This window comes from Quercus lobata, chromosome 4, assembly GCF_001633185.2.
Source record: "Quercus lobata isolate SW786 chromosome 4, ValleyOak3.0 Primary Assembly, whole genome shotgun sequence".
In the NCBI taxonomy this organism is placed as follows: domain Eukaryota; kingdom Viridiplantae; phylum Streptophyta; class Magnoliopsida; order Fagales; family Fagaceae; genus Quercus; species Quercus lobata.
The window spans coordinates 41752474-41772216 of record NC_044907.1 but is presented as its reverse complement, the minus strand read 5'-3'; the positions used below and the strand labels follow the sequence as shown (position 1 = coordinate 41772216).

Sequence of the window (19743 nt, the reverse complement as noted above, 5' to 3'; positions counted from 1 at the left end):
TAGGGCTTTTCTAGGCGATACGGATTTCGGATCATGGGCCCATACTGTGTCTGTCAGCGATGGGACTTAAAAGCGCGTGGGACCATCCTCACACAGGCCAAACAGTCCCAATCCGTCAGGCCCCTTAAGATAGGCCCATCAGATTATATATTTCATCATCTTCAAAACCTATTGAGCTATTCGCTGTACTTTCACCGAAGTCCAATCTCATTCTTTAGTTCTCTCAAGTCTCAATCTTTCTTCTTCCAAAAAAAAAAAAAAAAAAGTCTCAATCTCGGTTTTTCTTTATTCCTCTCAATTTTGTTTTTTAAACCAAAAAAGTAGTGTTCATGGATAACCATGCACCAAGGGGCCAACCCTACGAACAAGAAACATATCCACTTTAATTGGTATCCATCGGATGAGAGAATGACCAATTATCCTACAAACAAGATGCCATCAAGCTCTTGAAATCAACCAATTTTCGACACGATTGATGATATGTCAATATTTGAAAGTGGCTAGTGGTGGCTCCAGGAATTTTCTCCAAGATGTTGCTTAAGAAGCATAAATTACACAATCTAATAAAAAGATAAATTCATATATTGGCAACAACAACCATCAAAAAACAAGCAAATACATAAAGTTTATAGTTGTCTTCTACAAGTTTTCATATTTTGAAATCGTTGCACGATAGTCTTATTATCAATGCTACAAGCTACATCTCTTTCAATATACACAATCAAGCAATTATTCATTCACTGATCTTTTATTCGATTACGTAGTTCATTTTTTATATATTTTATTGCTGGAAAACATTTTTCTACTGTTGCAGGAGTAACAGAAATGATCAAAACTAACTTCACAAGCAAATAAATTAATGGATAAGTCTCATATTTCCCTGTGTTCAATAACTTTTCAATAAGTTTACTAACTCCTTGAAGCTCTAAAAATAAGTCAATGTTGCGTATATCAAAAATGTAATTCTGAAGTTGAGAGTTAAGTGCCAAGATATCTGTCTTAAGAAAATCAGATGAATAGAACTTTGCTAGATGTATCAACTTTTCTTTATCAAAAGCCACAAATGAATCACTTGGATTCAAGCAAGCCATACAAAGTAGCAAATCGGTATTCACCTCTGAAAAATGATTACTAAGCTCTTGAAGTTGCATATCTATGACTGTGTAGAATAGCTCAACACGATAATGATGTAAATTTGTATTTTGTTGGGTGTTGCATCGCAACCTCTCACTAATTACAAATATTTCATCCATGTTTAAGATCAGAATAACATGTGTAATACAAAATAAAGACACTTCAGTCAATAAAGATATCCATTCATCATCTCTCATCACTTGCAATCGTTATTTAGACACTTTAACAAGATTCATAGAATTTACTATATCTTCGTTCTTTTTTTTTTGCAATGCTATTGACAACTCATTTATGATCCCTAAAATGTTTTTCATCAAGTGTAGAGCAAAGACAAATTTAAAAGATAGAGTTGACCTCATAATAGATCAAGCTTCAACTTTTTGGTCGGAGAGGCCATCTTCTTCAATAATCTCAAATACATCAACAACAACAGAGAATATCAAAATCAAGTTGAGAATAGTCCCATAATATGATCCCTAACGTGTATCACTAGGATGTTAAAAATTTGTATCTTGATTCAAACCTTGCCCACTTCTATATAAACCATTTTCTAAATCTTCTTTAATTTTGGAAAATTGTGTATCTTGAAGAGCCTCTCATCTCTTACAAGAGCATCCAACAATAGTTACTAAATTACTTACCACGTAAAAAAAATTCAGCAATGTTAATGTGATTTTTAGCAACAGCCACAAGTATCAATTGAAGTTGATGAGCAAAAAAATGGACATAAAATGCTGACTTATTCTTTTTCAAAATTAAAGTTTTGAGACCATTGATATCACCTTGCATATTACTAGACCATTTCAAAATTAAAATGTTGACTTATTCTCTTTCAAAACAAGTGTCAATTAAATTATTGTTTATTAGTTGCACTAGCACACATCCCATGTGCACATTACACTGCTTTAATTATTGTTTACTTGACCCCATGTGCCCATCCACCCCTCAACCCACTCAACGGACAAGCTTCATGCTTGATGCCTCCAATCACAAGAGCTAGCTGCTAATTAGAAAATTTCACAATCACAAATCACAATACACATTACACTAAAAGACAATTAATATCTCACCAACATCAACACACACCAACACCAATGGATAAGATAAAGCCAAAAAGTCAAAAAATAGGGAAAATATTAATAAATTTAAAGCTTCAGCCAATTACAATTCAAAAGAATCAAATAAATTTAGTCTTAAAGAATAAAGAGAGAGAGAGAGAGAGAGAGAGAGAGAGAGTCCCATTCATTTCATTTCAATGATTTCAGATAAAGAGAGAGAGATTGAGAGACTGAGAGAGAGTTAGAGAGAAAAAGAGAGAGAAGTTAGTAAAATGAAATACCTTAAGGGAGCACCGGAGCAGGGAGGCTTGAAGGCTGAGGTTGAGGTAGTGACGAACAATCTCCAATGAGGGGTGAGTGATGAGCGATCTCCAATCGGCGAGCGAGTGATGACGACGAGCAAGCATCATGACTGATCTCTGATGCGGCAATGTGCTCTGGACTGGACCAAACTCCAACGACGTGAGTGATCTCCAAAGACGAGCGAGCGACGTGACTGATCTCCATTTGTTGGCTTGAGCCTAAGGTATAAGGCATTGCTTTGTTGATGTTTTTGTCTTTAGGTTCGCGTTAGTGATTTTTGATTTAGTGATTCCTAATTTAGTGATTTGAGGTTTTGGATTTAGTGATTTGCTCTGTATTGGTTTTTTTTTTTTTTTTTTTTTTTTTTTTTTTTTTTTTTTTTGTCCGTTGAGAATCCATGGGTTTGCTACCTTTGTAATCTGTTGGGCTTGTTGTGGGCTTGATGTTGGGCTTGCCATCCATTCTTTTTTTTTTTTTTAGAATCCGTGAGCTTGCCACTAGCTCAGTTACAATTTTTTATTTATTTTTATTTATTTTTTCAATTTTAGTTCAATTTTTTCTTGGGCTTCTTTTTTTTACCTTGAAAGTAGAACAAATAATTTTTTTTTAAAATAAATTTGAGGGTGTTCCTAATTTTTTTTAAGGGTAAACAAATAAAAAAAATTTTAATTATTATATATAATTTTTTTTTAAGTCAGGGTGTTCTTGGGAACACCTTGAGGAACACCTTGAGCTACACGTTGTGTCACCACTGCCAATATTATTAAACCATCTACTGCTCTAAGTACATTTGTTTTCCAAAACAAACTGTAATGAAGATTAAGAGAGAGACTTTCCATAACATCAACAACTGAGATGAACGTAAAGACCATTTCCCAGTTCAACTTTTCAAGACATTAGCAACCTCAGGTTCAAATGCAACCAGTTTTCCAAACGTTTCCTATCTAGGCGTGATGGATGGAACGACTCCACTAACATGGTCATTGCCAGGTACATCTGATGACACAAAAGGATTCATCACATTAGAGGATGATGATGGTGAAGTCATTGCCTTTTCAGAACCTGAGAGCATAGGATTTGTTGTTTTAATGTCAGAATCAGGCATCAGAAGCCATATATTTTCAAGTTCTCGGACCACCTTTGCCATTGAAGGTCTAGCATATGTCTCATCTTCACAACACTTGAGAGCCAAAGTCAAAAATTTCACCACACATTCAGAAGGATAAGATCCCATTCGATCATCAATAATTGAAAAGATCATACCAGATTGATATGCGACCTTAACCTGGAATGGATAAAGACAGTCAAAAACTAAAAGTGCTCCTTTTATTACACCAAATTTAAGCCACTGTTGCCTAGAGGATGATATGATAACAACAATATGACCAAGTGATCTTCACTGCATAAAATTCTATTTGGCATAGGATTGTAAAATGATTTCAATGTTTTTTTGAAGTTAAAACTGAAACTTGCAACTCAAGATCTCACTCTTGACTATTACACCTAGTGTAAAATGATATATGGCAGAGGAAAATTTTCATTATGGATTAAACTGCAAGGGTAAAATAAATTACAGAACAACAATTTCTTTCATGCCCAATCACCTAATTAATGTACCATTGGGCCCCTATCAAATCTAAGGCAAACAAGTCTATAATGTTTTACCTCTCTAACAATGTTTTTGCCATGTGAGATCGGATACATCAGGAGTTCTAGAAATACAACACCAAGGCTATAGACATCACTCTTGTCTGTCAGTTTATGAGTTAAGAAATACTCCGGATCTAGGTAATCCTGCAAATTTAATACAGAGAATGAGAGAATAAAGAAATAGATATCAGTTATATCTACTTCCACACAATATTAAGTCTATTTCATCTTGTTCGAGTTTGACTTATTTATTTTAATAAAAAAAATTGTATAAATTTATAATTTAAACAAAAATGGAAATGGAAGACTCTATTATCATTTCATTTTTATTTGTTTTACCAAGAAGGGTTGAAAGCCCAGGCGATTGTCAATTGAAGAAACATATAAAACTTATAGACACTTAACATGTGGCACTGGTGCCACAATAAAGAGAACACTGATGATGAAATCAAAGATAGGAGGTGGAAAAATTCACTCATCAACATAGACTCATAAAGTTCATAATTCTATTTAGGAAAATGTCATAAATAAGTGTCTTACTGGTGTTCCCTTCACAACTGTAGATACATGAGTAGGCAAATCCCCTTCAATATCAGGAACTGGTGCGAGTCGGGAAAGTCCAAAATCAGCAACTTTTGCTATATACTTAGAGTCCAATAATATGTTGCTGGCCTTCATATCTCGATGAAATATTGGGGGATCAGCTTCCGTATGTAGGTAGAGGATGCCCTTAGATGATTCTAGGGCAATTTTCAATCTCATAGCAAAACTCAAAGGTTCTTTAGACTTAATTGTATTATTGCATACATGAACCACAAATAAGCTCATTTGAATCTGATGTAGAGTTTGAAAAGTAAATTTGTTAGGGGAAGCAAACTTAAAGGGTGTATGTAATGTGTACCAGAAAGGTGATCCCTGAGAGTACCATTTGACATGAACTCATAGACCAACATCTGCATCCACAACAATACTAACATGAAGCTCTTATTCCCAGGCAATATTTTTAAACAAATTCAAAAACAGAGAATGAAAAAAACCAGTCCTTGGTGTGGAAGCCAAACAATTTTGCAGGAGAAACATACTACTCATGAAGAACAGTACTATAGAAAGTTCATTGTGAAAGGAGACAATAAGTTATTGATACTTTTTTTTTAATCAAATTATCCTCAATTTATAAAGAACTCTGCCAAAAAAAAAAAAAAAAAAGACGAAAAGTTGGCAGCATCTCATCTATAATGTCTCTAGATTGAGTTAGATTTATTCTATTGTTATTATTATTATTATTATTTATTTATTCTTTGACCGCTTTCATGACCTTATGATTTCATTGTATCAACTTCCTAAGTTGATGGGAATGATCAACTCGTGTTCGTGTATTCCACTATGAGAATGATGGATAATCCAATCTTTTGTAAAAAAAATTCTATATGTCCAATCAAGATAAGAATAAGCACCTGTTCACATTCTTCATCACACAGTCCAATCAAAGACACAAGATTTCGATGATGTAACCTTGACAACAATTCTATCTCTGTCAAGAACTCCCTCTCACCCTGTAAAGATCCCTCTTGGGCACGTTTTATGGCCACAAGTGTACCATCAGCTAGAATGCCTTTATAAACCATCCCATACCCTCCTTGGCCAACCTGAGAAGAGCTGTCAAAGTTGTTTGTAGCCAGAGCCATTTCTCCATAAGTGAAATCCTTCACACCATCAATTTTCATGGTGGTCCTAGACGCTGTAACTTAAATACAGGTCAAATGTTAAAAATGAAAGATGCTGTGCCCATTTGTTTTAAAATAACAAATACAATTATGCATACTATTAGAATGCTTTATTGTATACATATGTGTTGTGTGTGTATATGTTTCACTTTATAAGTGAAAGGCTAAATGGTTATTATTTATTTTAGAGTTGGTTCGAGCCAGAATGCCACCAAGTCAAAATGATGTTTCCATTCATGGGCCAGCCAGAACGTGGCTGAAGCTTTCCCATACCAATAGTTGAGAGAGGGCTATAATGCTAAGCTTGGACAAGTGTCAGCTTGATAAGCCAAATTAAAACAATTACAGGAAAAGTGAAAAATCATGATATGTCTACCTAAACATAAGATACTCACCATGACGTCGTTTTGAAACTACATGGTGCTTCCTCATGTGCACTCTCAATATTAGAAGAGAAACAATTACAGACAATGTAACTGCACCTGCAATGGTCCCCACCACTGTGCCAGCCAATGCACCTTTGCTTATACCAGAGCTTGGAGAGTTGCCAACCTCTGTGACATTAGTGAAAATTATTAGCATAAAAAATTTAAAAACCTTCCAACAATATTTATCTCATATATGAATATATGAAATTAACATGTGCCTGACACATAGTTCATCTATGCTTGGGGTGAAGACACAAGTAACATCAGGTGTGAACAAGAAGCTTCCTTCTTGGCCAATATAGAACACGACTTAATTGCCCAGAAAAAAAATATATAAAACCTCTTGAACTGAGGATATTGCAGTTATTCACTTGTGAGTGCAACTGTGTCTACAATACCACTGAACATAGCATCACTATCGTGAAAGCACTAAACAGCCTAGATCAAGCCTATCTTCACAATGGTTGGCAGCAAAAAAAAAAAAAAAAAAAGTGATCTCCACTAAAATGTGCCACCCACAGACACACAATTGCTTAGAGTGACAAGCATAGGCCAGCTCTGTATGGACTCAAACACAGGTATAACCACTAACAGAAAATAATGCCACAGACCTAAGATTATCTATTTAGTATAGAGGACTTCAAGGTGTAGGTCAAATACATTAGAGAAGACAGTTGTACATTCGTCAACTGGTAAATAAGCATAAGTTCCAACTTCAACAAAGCTCTGTTGCAAAACATATCAGACAAGGGTTTCAAGACAAACCAGATTTATAAACATCCAGGAGATCGAGGCCGAGAAGTTCATAAGGTCCAAATACGTAACTAAGAGGAATTTTCCATGATGTGAAGTTGCTCGTGATTCGCTGAACCTCACTACTATTGAATAAGGAGGTGTTCTCAGGAAAAAACTTCAAGGTTATCTTCAGTCGAGGTCCTACTTCCCATGCCCATAAATTTTTAAAGTCCAGCTGATTAAGATATAAATTAAGACCTTCTGTCATGTACACTTCAAAGTCATCTATGTATGGACGAAAATCTGTGAATCCAGGACTTTTCAACCGATATTCAACAATCAGAGGGGCAGCACATATACAACTTTGAGTAGATGTGGTGGAACATTCATAAGATAGTGGGCATACTGTAGGGATAGGAACAGAAGTGGAATTTGTCAAACTCTGAGTGTCATTTTTAGGTTGGCAGAACTGAAGATTTAAATTGCCGTCGCATAAGGGATTCCCTTGAAGCCTGAAAATTAATTATCAAAACAAGTGACATGATAATTGTATCAATGTTTATGTCTGTTACACCTCCAATTTTTTTTTTTTTTTAATTATTAAAACTTAAAGGAGCACATCTTAACAAGTAATCACGTTAATTTAAGATGCATTTTTTTACTCATGAAATTCTACATGAAGCTAATTAGCAAGTGCAAATTGGGGAGCAAGTATAGAAGCAAACCAGACAGTGACATTTGAAGGTAGAACAGTACTGCCAGTAATATTTGAAAGATTATTATTCTGCAACTCCCTGCAATACCAAAGGGCCACAAGCAATCGCTTAGAAAATCCAGTATTAGATGCTTGTAAACTTATTGAAGTCAATCCAAGATGTTACACATTGGAATTTTACAAAAGAGTGTGCTGTAATCAGAAAAACGAATCAACTTTATTTGTACCAATATAAGCACAAGATGTCTGAGAGCATGAAAGTGCACACACACATCCAATCGAAAATTATGCTTTTAACCAAGGGAATAGAAACATTGTCACTCAGATCTTACACTGTAAGGTTTCCCTTTGCATTCAACGTCATACTATCCCAAATAGTGGATGGAACTGAACCGTTCAATGAATTATTTGCAAGTGACCTGCCTTGGGGAATAATTTACCAAATAAGGCAATTTATTAATTAACAGTTTAATTTATTGACTAATATCAACTGGTAACTTTATAAGTAATTGTTGAGATAAGTGGAAACTCAAATTTAGATAGACATGAAATGATTTACTATAACATTGAACTATAGAATTTGTTAAATTACTGATTGTTCCAAAACAGGAGGTCGTGAGTTTAATCCTTGTCTTCTCCATTTCAATGCGTCAAAAGCTTAAAATTTTGGAACAATCGGTAATTTAACAACTAAAAATACGGAAGGAGGAAAAAAGCAAGTGGAGGACTACTCACAATTTCTGAAGAAGAGGAAGACCTGAAAAGTTTGTTGGAATTGTTCCCGTAAGATTGTTGTTAGATAAATCGCTGAGCATATTGTTTGAATAATAGATATCAGAAGTCAAGGGAATTGCTTGCATAAATTATGTTCAAAAACTGAAAGATGTGTCCGAATATTTTGTAAATTTGGTAAATAATTTTAAACAAAACACAAAAACCAACAGATGACATGTCATTCAAAAGATGGAGAATCTTACATAGTCGTGATACTTGCAGAAAGTCTATTTTGAGGAATGGTTCCATTTAGCTGATTTGAACTAAGATCTCTGAAATTTATGTACATTAAAATTAAATTACAAGTAGCTAAAACGAAAATAGAATAAAGCAACTAACATATAAGCAAGTTGTTGTATTCGACTCAAATCGGGAACTGGTCCTTGCAAATTGCAGTTCCTAAGACTCCTGGAAAATCCAACCAAAACAAAAATATTATCGATCTTGCCAAGAAATATCATGTGATGCGGATATGCATACTCTTCGATTACCATCTTGCAAGCAAATAAAGCTCCAAATAACATGAAACATTTTTTATATCTGATTACATAAACTGGTATGGAACATTGCATAAAGCTTCCAAGGATTAATCATTAATTAAAGTAAACCTAACTTGTTCAGTGTAGTAGTGGCCTAGAAGTTTCAAAAAAAAAAAAAAAAAAAAAAAAAAACATTTATATGCCTGCTTAGTTGGCTAAACAAACACCACAATCTAAGATAGGTAACATTCCCATTTAATTTCTTTTCAATCAATGTTTGAATAATTTATATATTTCCAACAAAATGTATACCATTCTAGCAATTATATATATATTTTTTATATTTTGCTAGTTTTTCCATCTGTTGGAATTTGATGCTTGCTGAAGAACATTCAAAAGTAAAAAATATAAACATCCACACACTGGAAATATAAACATCACCACAAGACATCAATATTTAACCAGGTTTGGCAAACTCAATGTCTACATCCATAGACAAACAACAGCCAAAATTCACTATCAAGAATATGGATTACAACACATAACTAATGCCTAGAAACTAGACTCACACCCTCACAACAATACTCACAACCTTCACAAATACCAACACACTCAAAACTTCTCACAAATGCAAACAAATCCCAACCCTAATATACCAAAACAAACTCTGAATATCAACTCACAAACTTGACCTTTTCACTATCCAAAAACCCAATACACCCAATGATACTCTCAAAGTAACACAATAAACAAACTTTCAAGTCTCACATGCAGGTCCCTTTCAAACTACTCTTCGAAGAAACCTACTCATGTTCTTCTAATGATCTCCCTTCTCTCCTCCATGTGGTAGGATTTATTGGGAGAAAACCACAAAACCATTTAGAGTCTTGTCTTCTATATATAAGGTGCTAGTATATATTGGTGGAAAAGAAGTATCAAATTACTTCTTTTATAAGGAATAAATTTTCCTCCCACACCAAGAAAACTAAAACCAAGTCAAAATGGGAGAAAATTTTCTTCAAATCTCCACACGGACCCAAATTCCATCAAGTAATCTTCATTCTTCAGTTACAATTCCATCATAGCCTAAAAAGTTTTTCCTCAAATAAGTTGATCATCATTTCCATGTATGAAGCCAAACTTGTGTGCGCCTATATCAAACCAATCACAAACTTGTACAAAAAATCTGTTCTTGAACCATACTGGGATCAACCTAGCTTTTATAACAACTTGTCAAAATTTCAGTGTGCATTTACACAAATTATAAATTAATATCAATACAAGACAACAATGTTTAATGTGGTTTGAACAACTTTATGCCTAGATCCACAGGTAAGACAACTAAAATCCTCTATAAACAATATGAACTACAACCACAAACCAAAATCATTAACTCTTACAAACAATATTCACTGACTTGACAAACACAAACTAACCCATATCCCAATACACCCAAAAGAAACTCTCAATAACAAATCCCAAAGTTGACACTCTTTTAGTACAAAAATACCAATACACCATATGATGTTATTACAGTAACATATTAGTCAAACTCTAAAGTCACATAGGTGGGTATCCTTAAACCCCAAAAGAACTATCAAGCTACTTTTCAATGAAACCCACTCATGTTCTTCTTAGTCTTCTTAATATCTCCCCATATGGAGAGGGCCTTTTGAGCCAAAGCCACCAAACATTTCACAGTTCTATCTATATAAGGCTTCAATACCTATTCCTTAGTGGATATAATAAATCAAATTACTGCTTTTACAAAGAATATATTTTTCCTTTCACACCAAGAAAATCCAAACTATGTCAAAATAAGAATCTAAGACAATTTCCAACATCCTATTTATTTCAGTGTTGCATTTTTGCCAAAATAATAAACAAAACCTTTTTGCCTCACACCTCAAGGCTAGCACCTCAATCCACCTTTACTTTTGAAACCTAGTTAAAAACACAAGACAATAACATAATAATATACACTTACAACTTCAGCAATTTAGACATGTTGCCATAAGAAGCTGGAATTGTAGTCCCATCAAAGTTATTGTTATCAAGTTGGCTGCAAAACAAAGAAAATGAAGCATCAAGAAACTTGAGAAAAGATTGCTTAAGTATTATTAGATTATAGAAAAAGGAAAATTAGAAATCATGACCTTGTTCAAGAAGAGAAGAAAAAGAAAAAGAAAATAAATTCAGAAATCTTAATTGTAATTGTAATGAAATTTTTAAGTGATAAATAAAATAATAATAAAAGTTCCAAGAAATAAGAAACCATACAGTATCAGTAAATTTGGCATTTCAGAGAACTGTGGAGGAAGAGACCCTGATAAGTTATTATTATCAAGAAGGCTGCAGGTCAAAAGTTGAAGATGGTCACTGATCTCACAAATTGTTCTGACAGATGAGACAAATAATATACAAGATAACCAGTTACCGACTTACAAGTCTGCAAGACTTGGTAATCTGGATAGCTGAGGCGGGATTTGCCCATTGATCGAATTGTTGTTCATGTGACTGCTCATAGAAAAGAGAAGTATAAGGGTTAATCATTGTAGAACTGATTTTAGACATTATAGCATCAGAAACACACTCACAAGTGCATCGTTTTGTTCAAGAATGCAAATGATTTAGGTAGTTGTCCTGACATATGGTTTTGGTCAATTTGTATTCTATTCAAGTTTGGAAGATAACCGAGCTCTTTAGGCAAGGAACCTGTTAATTGGTTTCCATTCAGAAGCCTGGAACATACAAAATATTGAAAATGGAATTAGAGACAAAGCAATATACTGTAGATTTGCAATATTAAAATATCATGTATTTAGAAAAGTGCCGACATATAAAGTAAATTCGCTCAGATAGAAGGATTATTTCCTATATTATTCAGAATTCAAAGGCTTTGAAATGCACAAACTAGTAGCATATTTGCATTTCTTAATTGTCTAAGCATGTAATCCTGTGACTGCAATATTGGATGTCTAACCTATCCAACAGAGAAGCTGCTCAACTTACAAGATAAACAAAGACGTAATATTGCCTATCTCCTTTGGTATACTCCCACTTATGTTGTTCCACATAATATTCCCTCAACAGAGTAGACAGAGAAAAATATATCAGTAGGATAAGTACATCAAATGCTACAACGGGGGTGAGAATAACAATGATCCAGGACATGAAGTGAAAGGGGTAACCAAAAACTTTGAATAACAAAAAGTATCATAGCACAGAAAAGTAGCTTCCAGATATGCTTTTCCTTACAATATAGTCAAATTCGATAACTGACCAAGCTCTGGTGCTAAACTTCCTGACAAATTCATATTTAATAATACCCTGCAGAAAGGCAGCCCGGAAAGGAATTATTAAAGCACCACATTAGTTCTTTAATAGAAATTCCAACATGCAGTAAATAGAAAAGTTGTATCAAAGCTTTCATAGTCTTATATCTGAACCATATTTTCTAGAAAAATTGGGAAACATGGGGCTATTAGAACAAGTCCCAATAATTTTTTTGAATCTTAAATGAACTAAAGAATTTCATTTCCTTCATCAACTAATATGACTAGAGATAAAAGGAATACGAAATATCTCATCATGCAAGGGGGACAAAAGAAATAAAGAAAGAAAAGTGTTCTAAGTAGAAGAATATGCAACATTATTTGAATCAATATTGCTCCCTGATAGAAATAAAATAGCAAAAGTTAAAATCATACAATTGATCTACATGTAGATATCCATCTTCTAATGTAGTATTGTAGCACACAATCCCTGTCCATTTTGATGTACATGGATCTCCTCGATCCCAGTTACTCAGATTCCTATTGGGATCTATCAATCTGCTCTTGATGGCTTGCAATGCCTTCACTGCAAATGAATACAAATGTTAATCATCATTTCATCAACATGAACATTTAGAAAATTCACTAGCTTCGCTAATCCATGTGTTTCTCTAATTCTAGTATCAAGGTTTCCACATGAAAGGGAAAGGCAAAGTTGTTTAACCATTGTATATCAACTTTGTAATTAGCAGCCCCATGTTTTGAGCATATACAATCAAATAACTACAGCTCAACTATTTGCAACAATAATCAATTATGACTTAGGGGAAGTGAGTATTTCATATGTGAAGTTCCTGTAAATAAAATAGCGATGCTAGGTATATTATAAATTTTATTACATAATCCTTACAAACCGATGTGTCACAATCTTTAGCATTTCCCTAAATGAAATCACTTGTTAGAGAGTTCATGGGTGAATTTTTAGAAAACATGTGCCCATGATGTAACACCCCATAATTTTGATACCAATTTAATTATTGTACATAAATTATAAAGGAGGCCTACAATTAAATGGATTAAATTGATTTGGGCCTAAGATATTAAAAATAAGATAAATACTATGGGACATGAAACTCAAGTGAGGTGGCGTAAGTAAATATATGGGCCTTGATAACCCTAGCCTTTTACCTTTTAAATTACACGTGTATGCACATAAAAAAGTTCATTTTGTTTTCAACCGCAACACGAGTGAGCTGTTTCTTTTCTTCTCTACGACTATGCACAAGTAGTTCAGGTATGGTTTGTCTTGCTCTAAATTTAAGAAGTTTGAATAGTCAATAGCTAGCAATTGTCATGAACCTAGACTATCATTATACTAATAGAAAATGGCTCCTATAATTGTATTATACTAGTCGCTAACACGTGTGATACACGGGGAAAATTACTGAAAATGAAATCTAATGAATGCAAAGCAATTATGCAAAATACCATTTAAATTAAAAGACGAATATTAGTGAATGTCATTATCCTTAACTTTTTGTATTACATCTAGAGTTTCATATCTAAGTTACTACAATACCACTTGTAGCATTTGAAACTCACAACAGAGTCCCTAACAAAATTTCTTTTGTATTGAATTTGATTTCAAAGGACTTATTCAAAATTATTTGAATTAAACCTCACAAATTAGAGAGAAAAAATAAATAACGTTAAAACATTGTAGCTAATTAATATACAAATAAACTACCAATTTAACATGATAAATCATTATTAGTAATTTAGAAAGCAAAAATTAACAAAATTAAAGTTGTTACCCATTTAACCTAAAACTTTTCATATCCGATAGTCGTCAAACACCTATTAACAAATAACTATTAATATAAAATATTCAGTAATTACTTCAATACCGCAAATTGTTCTTGCTGTAAAAAAAATTGAGAGAATAACATAGCAAGCATCTTAAACTCTTTCTTGCTTGGATCCTGCAAAATATATATATATATATATATAGCGAGGGAGACATAATATGCCATTAAAGAGACAACTAATTATGATAGTGTTGGAGGTAAAGTAAAATATTAAAAAAAAAACAAAAAACAAAAAAACAAAACAAAAGAAGCAAGCAGTTTGGCTAGCATACAAGCTAGTTAATTTATATCAAAAGACATAAAAATCTTACAATCAAATAGAATCCATAAGTAAATAAACACATGTGGTGCAATCAAATAAATACAATTTTTGTTAAGATAATCAAGTTTGGCAATGAAGAAGGTGCAACAACTATTGATGAGGGTAGTCACTATCTTAAACTTGTGATAATGATAAAAATGCAGCAACTACTAATTATGCAAATCTAGCATAATCTTATTTTGATTCAACTACAACAAAAATGACGATAATTACTATAAAAAGATTATGTCAAAAAACAGTCTTTTATGACATAGCCAAGAGAACAATCAAAGCTAATAGAAGGAATTTTAAATCAATTTCTATGATGAAGGAGGGATTCACTTAAATGAGGAGACCAAGAAAAAAGGAGAAGTGTCATGTTCTGAGTATAGTATTGAATTTTAAACTCTATAATTCAATTTGCAAACTACTAAAATACCTTAGCAAATTGAATTTCTGTAGGCACGAATACTACTAAAACTCTATCATTCAATTTTCTAACTGCTAAAACTCTATCACATGAACACTGCTAAAACTCTATCACACATATAACACAATATAAACCAATAATGTTACCATCTCAAACATTATTAAAAAAAAAAAAAATTCGAATCAATTTTAAACATAGAAACAAACAATCATATATCAATACAAATACCTAACCTAAATACATAAAAACTCATATATGACCCACAACACAAAAAAGGTAGTAACAAAATAAATAAATAAATAATAATAATAAAGCAATAAAAAAGAGCAACACTATTAATCTAATCCTTACATTGAACTATTATGCAGGCAGCCACAAGAATAGAGATCAAGAGCAATTGGGATTTAGAGACCTAACCTAAATTGTCCAACTTTTCAGTATTAATATAGTGTGAGGAGATGAAGAGATGAAGGAGTTAGAAGGCCGAAGTCTAGCGTTAGGAAGCTGAAGGGTTGCTGTTTGAGATTGCAACCATGGAACACAAAGGGTTGCTATTTAAAATTGTAACCGTGGAACACAAAAGGTTGCCGGGAATTATTTATTTTTTATTAGTATTTTTAAAATTTAAAAAAAAAAAACTAATTTAAATTGTATGACAAATTCAGGAAAGAAAATGGTAATGACATGACAGCTGATGTGGCTTAACCTGAAAGTAGCAACATTAAATACTACACTTCAGCTTTTAGTATTATATAGATTAGATAAGGAATAGTCAATATGTTAGGAAAGGGCCACAAGCCTTGAAATTGTTTCTAATAGAGTAATAGGCTTGGACTTTATCAAGTGAAAGGGAAAAGGTTGCTTTGCAATTTTATATGTCCATCCGTATATGGCCATCTTGGATCTAAAACTATGATTATTTTAATGGGCAAAGGGTGCTTTCGGTTAATATGTAATCGCATATAGCCTCAATTGTTGACCGTCAAACCATCACACTTTTGTCATGGTCCAAGTACTAGTCCAGCGGCATCAAGGGAAAAATATAGGCAACCAAATTGATAAATTAAGAATACTATAATATGTGGCTTCTACTTTTGTTTAATAGATATAAATATTAGGTTGATCAGATAGGTTATATATCATGTGGCTACCAAAGTTAGGTTGAAAATATAAATATATATATATATATATATATAATATTAGAGTGAATAGACATCCAGCGGCATCAAGAGGGAATGTTAAGCAACAAATTAAGGAAATACGTGGCATCCAATATTAGATTGGATAGATGTAATGTTAGAGTGAATGGATATGAATAGATAATATGGTTGTTATATTCAGGTTGGTTAGATATTTATTATTCGGCCCCAATTGGATAGATGTAATGTTAGAGTGAATGAATATGAATAAATAATATGGCTGTTACATTCAGGTTGGTTAGATATTTATTATTCGGCCCTATTGAAGTTTCATGAATACCTATGATGACGTTAATGGAAAAGTCTAATTAGGCAACAATATCTTTTAAGTCCAAAAATCTGATCAAAGCTGAAAGTGAATTGGATAGTTAGGTGAATAAATGGAGAATTTTGGATATATCAATACTATTTAGGATAAAACCGTTTAAGTATGAAAATAGAATTTTTTTTTTTTTTTAAGTGGGAAATTGTGTATTGAAGAACCTATTTTTGGTGTTGCTAAGTTCTAATTCTACTTAATTATTGTGATTCAAGGGATGTTGATTTCCTTTATTTTTGTAACTAAGAGATAAGTGGTGTTTACTAATTTTGAGGGTTTTCCCAAAACAATGTTGATTATTAAACTATTTTATATCAAAAAAATATGTTGATATTCGATATATAAATTGATATTTTATAAATGGTTGATGTGTTCATTTACTATTCGTTTTATGAAAAACTGGTGGGACAACCTAAATTTAGTTAAACTTGTATGTGGGTATATATCTTTATATTTTTTAGAATTATGAATGGATTATTTTTGTGAGTATATTGAATATGTTTTGAAAACCAATGGCAAGTCGTGATTAAAAGTTCAGTATTGTATTTAGTCCTTAGTAAGGGACAACCATACTGCAACTATTCCTTAGCAAGGCACAGTCCAAAAAAAGGGGACAGTGCATATTTGATAGCTACTTAGTAAGGGAGCATACTATTGAGGATCTAGAAAGAAAGCTCCTTAATAAGTGAGTGCACCTTTAGGTTCCAAAGAAGCCATCCTTAAGAAAAGGGATGTAAAGAAAGTTCCAGTCTCGAAAAGAGGACATCACAACCTTGTTAACGGGGCGTAAACATTGACCATGAGAAAAGCCTAGGAATTTGTTTATATGATGGTATTGATATATATATATATATATATATATTATGATGACTTACAATGTAAATATATTTTTTTATATATATATATGAAGTATTTGATGATAAATATTGATGAGTTACAAGTTATGAAATTGTTGTAAGAATTATTTATTTGAAAGGTTTGTCCCCATACCCCAATGTTAGTGAATTCTACTTATTGAGTTATCTTACCCCCCTTTATTTCCTATTACAGATACATTAGAGGGATTATTGGAGTAGAAATTCTTGGGAGACAACAATTAAGAACTATTTTATGAAACTGAGGATTTTATTATTATTTTTATAACATTAAACATTGTATTGAAGAATTATTTTGAGGATATTTTGTCTTTAATGAATTAGAGCTCTGACATTTGTGATGAGATTTAAGGTTACTAGTTTCTTTTATTTAATATTTTTATGGATTATTTAGATTAAATAGACTTTTATTGCTTATGATTTTGGGGTGTTACACATGACCAGTGTGAAAACTTAATTGCAAAAAAGCTTATGAATCATAAATTGCAATTAACAGAACAGCAAATTAAACTAAGCAAAATCACCTTCATCCGGGTTGGTAATCCGAGTATCCTGAGCTATGATAAGTAGTGAGGAACAACACAACCATGCAACAATAAGTAATCCATACGTCCAAGCTTTTAACAGATACATCCCACTAACGCAGAGAGAGCTAGAACTCTCAACTTTCTCTTAGTACCCAAGACTGGAATTTATGGTAGAATCCCAGTGCTCCACCTTAAAACAAGAAACAAACTACGTCAAAACTCAAACAAACACAATCAAATTCTAAAGCAATTCAATTTATCTAAAAACAACTTTTTTAACTGAGGTAATTAAATAAATGAACAATCAAAGAACTCAAAGTTAAGTACAGCAAAACTAAACCTACAAGGCTCCGAGAAGAATATAAAATAAGAGAATCACTCAAGGCTCTACTCCCATGTTACAGCTTGAGAAGAAACAAAGCAGCCAAATTGCCATTAATAATTAAATTGTACATATTTGTAAAGGTTATCACAAAAAACGAAGAAATACTTACTAGAATGACGTAAGCAGATATTTAATGCTACAGATGAGTATTTGGACGAAGAAAACGAAGTTTGAAAATGGGGACCACGCGGTTGTGGAAGGTGGCACATGTTTCTGACCCGGTCACCATAACTAGCTTTAAAAATTTGTTAGCAAAGGCGGTGATTTCAGGAATATATTTTCAGGTTATCTTTTAAGAAGTATAAATTATACCATTTAATAAAAAGAGGAATTTATATATTAATAATAGCAATAATCAAAATACATGTAAATACATAAAGTTTTTAATTGTCTTTTGTAAGTTTTTATATTTTAAAATCATTATATGATAGTATTATTATCAATGCTATTATGCCTATGCAAGTTATCCATTTCTCCAAGAAAGCTATCATGAGTCATGACGGCTTTATTAAAATACTGCGTGAGAAGCCAGTCCTATCATTGCAAAATATCATGAAACCCTCGAATTAATGAAGCCTCAATTGGGCTGTCATAAGAAGAAGTCGCTCTAGCTAATATTATCCTTGAAATTGCTATTTTTTAGTTAAAATCACATCGCTTGGAGTAATGACCACGTAATAACTTAGCTTAATCTAATTTCAAGTTTGATTCTGAATTAGCCAACAAGTTTTCCAACATCTCACCCTTATAAATATCCCAATTTATCGAATTTTTCATCAGACCAAACTTTGGTCTGATGCAAAAGTCGATAAATTTGGTCAACAAATAAACCAAAGCTACATATCAAAACCAAACCAATTGAGCTCTTTGCTGTACTCTCACTGAAGTCCAATTTCATTCTTTAGTTCTCTCAAGTCTCAATCTTTCTTCTCCAAAAAAAAAATGTCTCAAACTCGGTTTTTCTTTATTCCTCTCAATTTTGTTTTTTAAACCAAAAAAGTATTGTTCATGGATAACCATGCACCATGGGGGCAACCCTACGAACAAGAAACATATCCACTTTGGTATCTATCGTGATGAGGATAAAAATAGTATTTATTCATACAAGGCATAAAGTTGACAGTTTCAGGTAAGCCATCAGGCACAAGCTGACGGGTACAGTTACAACCGTCAGCTTCCTCATGTCGGAGTCAACAGATGATGTTCTAGATTGAGGGAGTGAGGGAAATCTGCGAGGTACACCTAAAGGCTGACAACATCAACAAACTGACGCTAGTAAGGCTGAAGGAAATAAATACGCTGACGACCCTGATGGAAGTTTACTTGCTACCCACGATTGCATATATAAGAAAATGTCTAGCCCTCCACGTTTGATGCTACTCAAAGGATCCCTATAAGGAAAGGATCTCACCAAATACGCCCAGGAAGACTCCGATAAGGAAAAGACTTCCGCACCAAGGAAGAGATGTCAACCCATTACTACTATATAATACCCTCAGTAGTCAAGGTACGTATAATTCACCCCAGTCTAGCATTCTAGAGTTGTAAGAAGTTCTAACTTGAC

At 33.0% G+C, this 19743-nt stretch overlaps 1 protein-coding gene across 5 annotated transcripts; it reads right to left on the bottom strand.

The window, feature by feature from the left end:
* Positions 1-3238: 3238 nt before the first annotated feature.
* LOC115987838 (probable LRR receptor-like serine/threonine-protein kinase At1g06840) lies at positions 3239-18250 on the bottom strand. 5 transcript variants are annotated; one of them, XM_031111439.1, is made up of 21 exons: positions 18139-18250; positions 17792-17984; positions 12711-12861; positions 12259-12330; positions 12013-12084; positions 11598-11741; positions 11446-11517; positions 11281-11352; positions 10988-11062; positions 8861-8929; positions 8725-8793; positions 8483-8554; positions 8080-8166; positions 7758-7826; positions 7063-7544; positions 6265-6423; positions 5600-5889; positions 5071-5115; positions 4686-4979; positions 4161-4289; positions 3239-3780 (listed from the first exon to the last, which is right to left on the bottom strand). In XM_031111439.1, exons 2-21 carry the CDS (start codon positions 17898-17900, stop codon positions 3436-3438), a joined length of 2877 nt encoding a protein of 958 aa, XP_030967299.1. In that variant the 5' UTR covers positions 17901-17984; positions 18139-18250; the 3' UTR covers positions 3239-3435. The 5 variants fall into 5 exon arrangements, with proteins under 5 accessions (XP_030967299.1, XP_030967302.1, XP_030967301.1 ...); XM_031111442.1 differs by having other exon boundaries at positions 4686-4936; positions 5047-5098; XM_031111441.1 differs by having other exon boundaries at positions 5600-5883.
* Positions 18251-19743: the final 1493 nt, after the last annotated feature.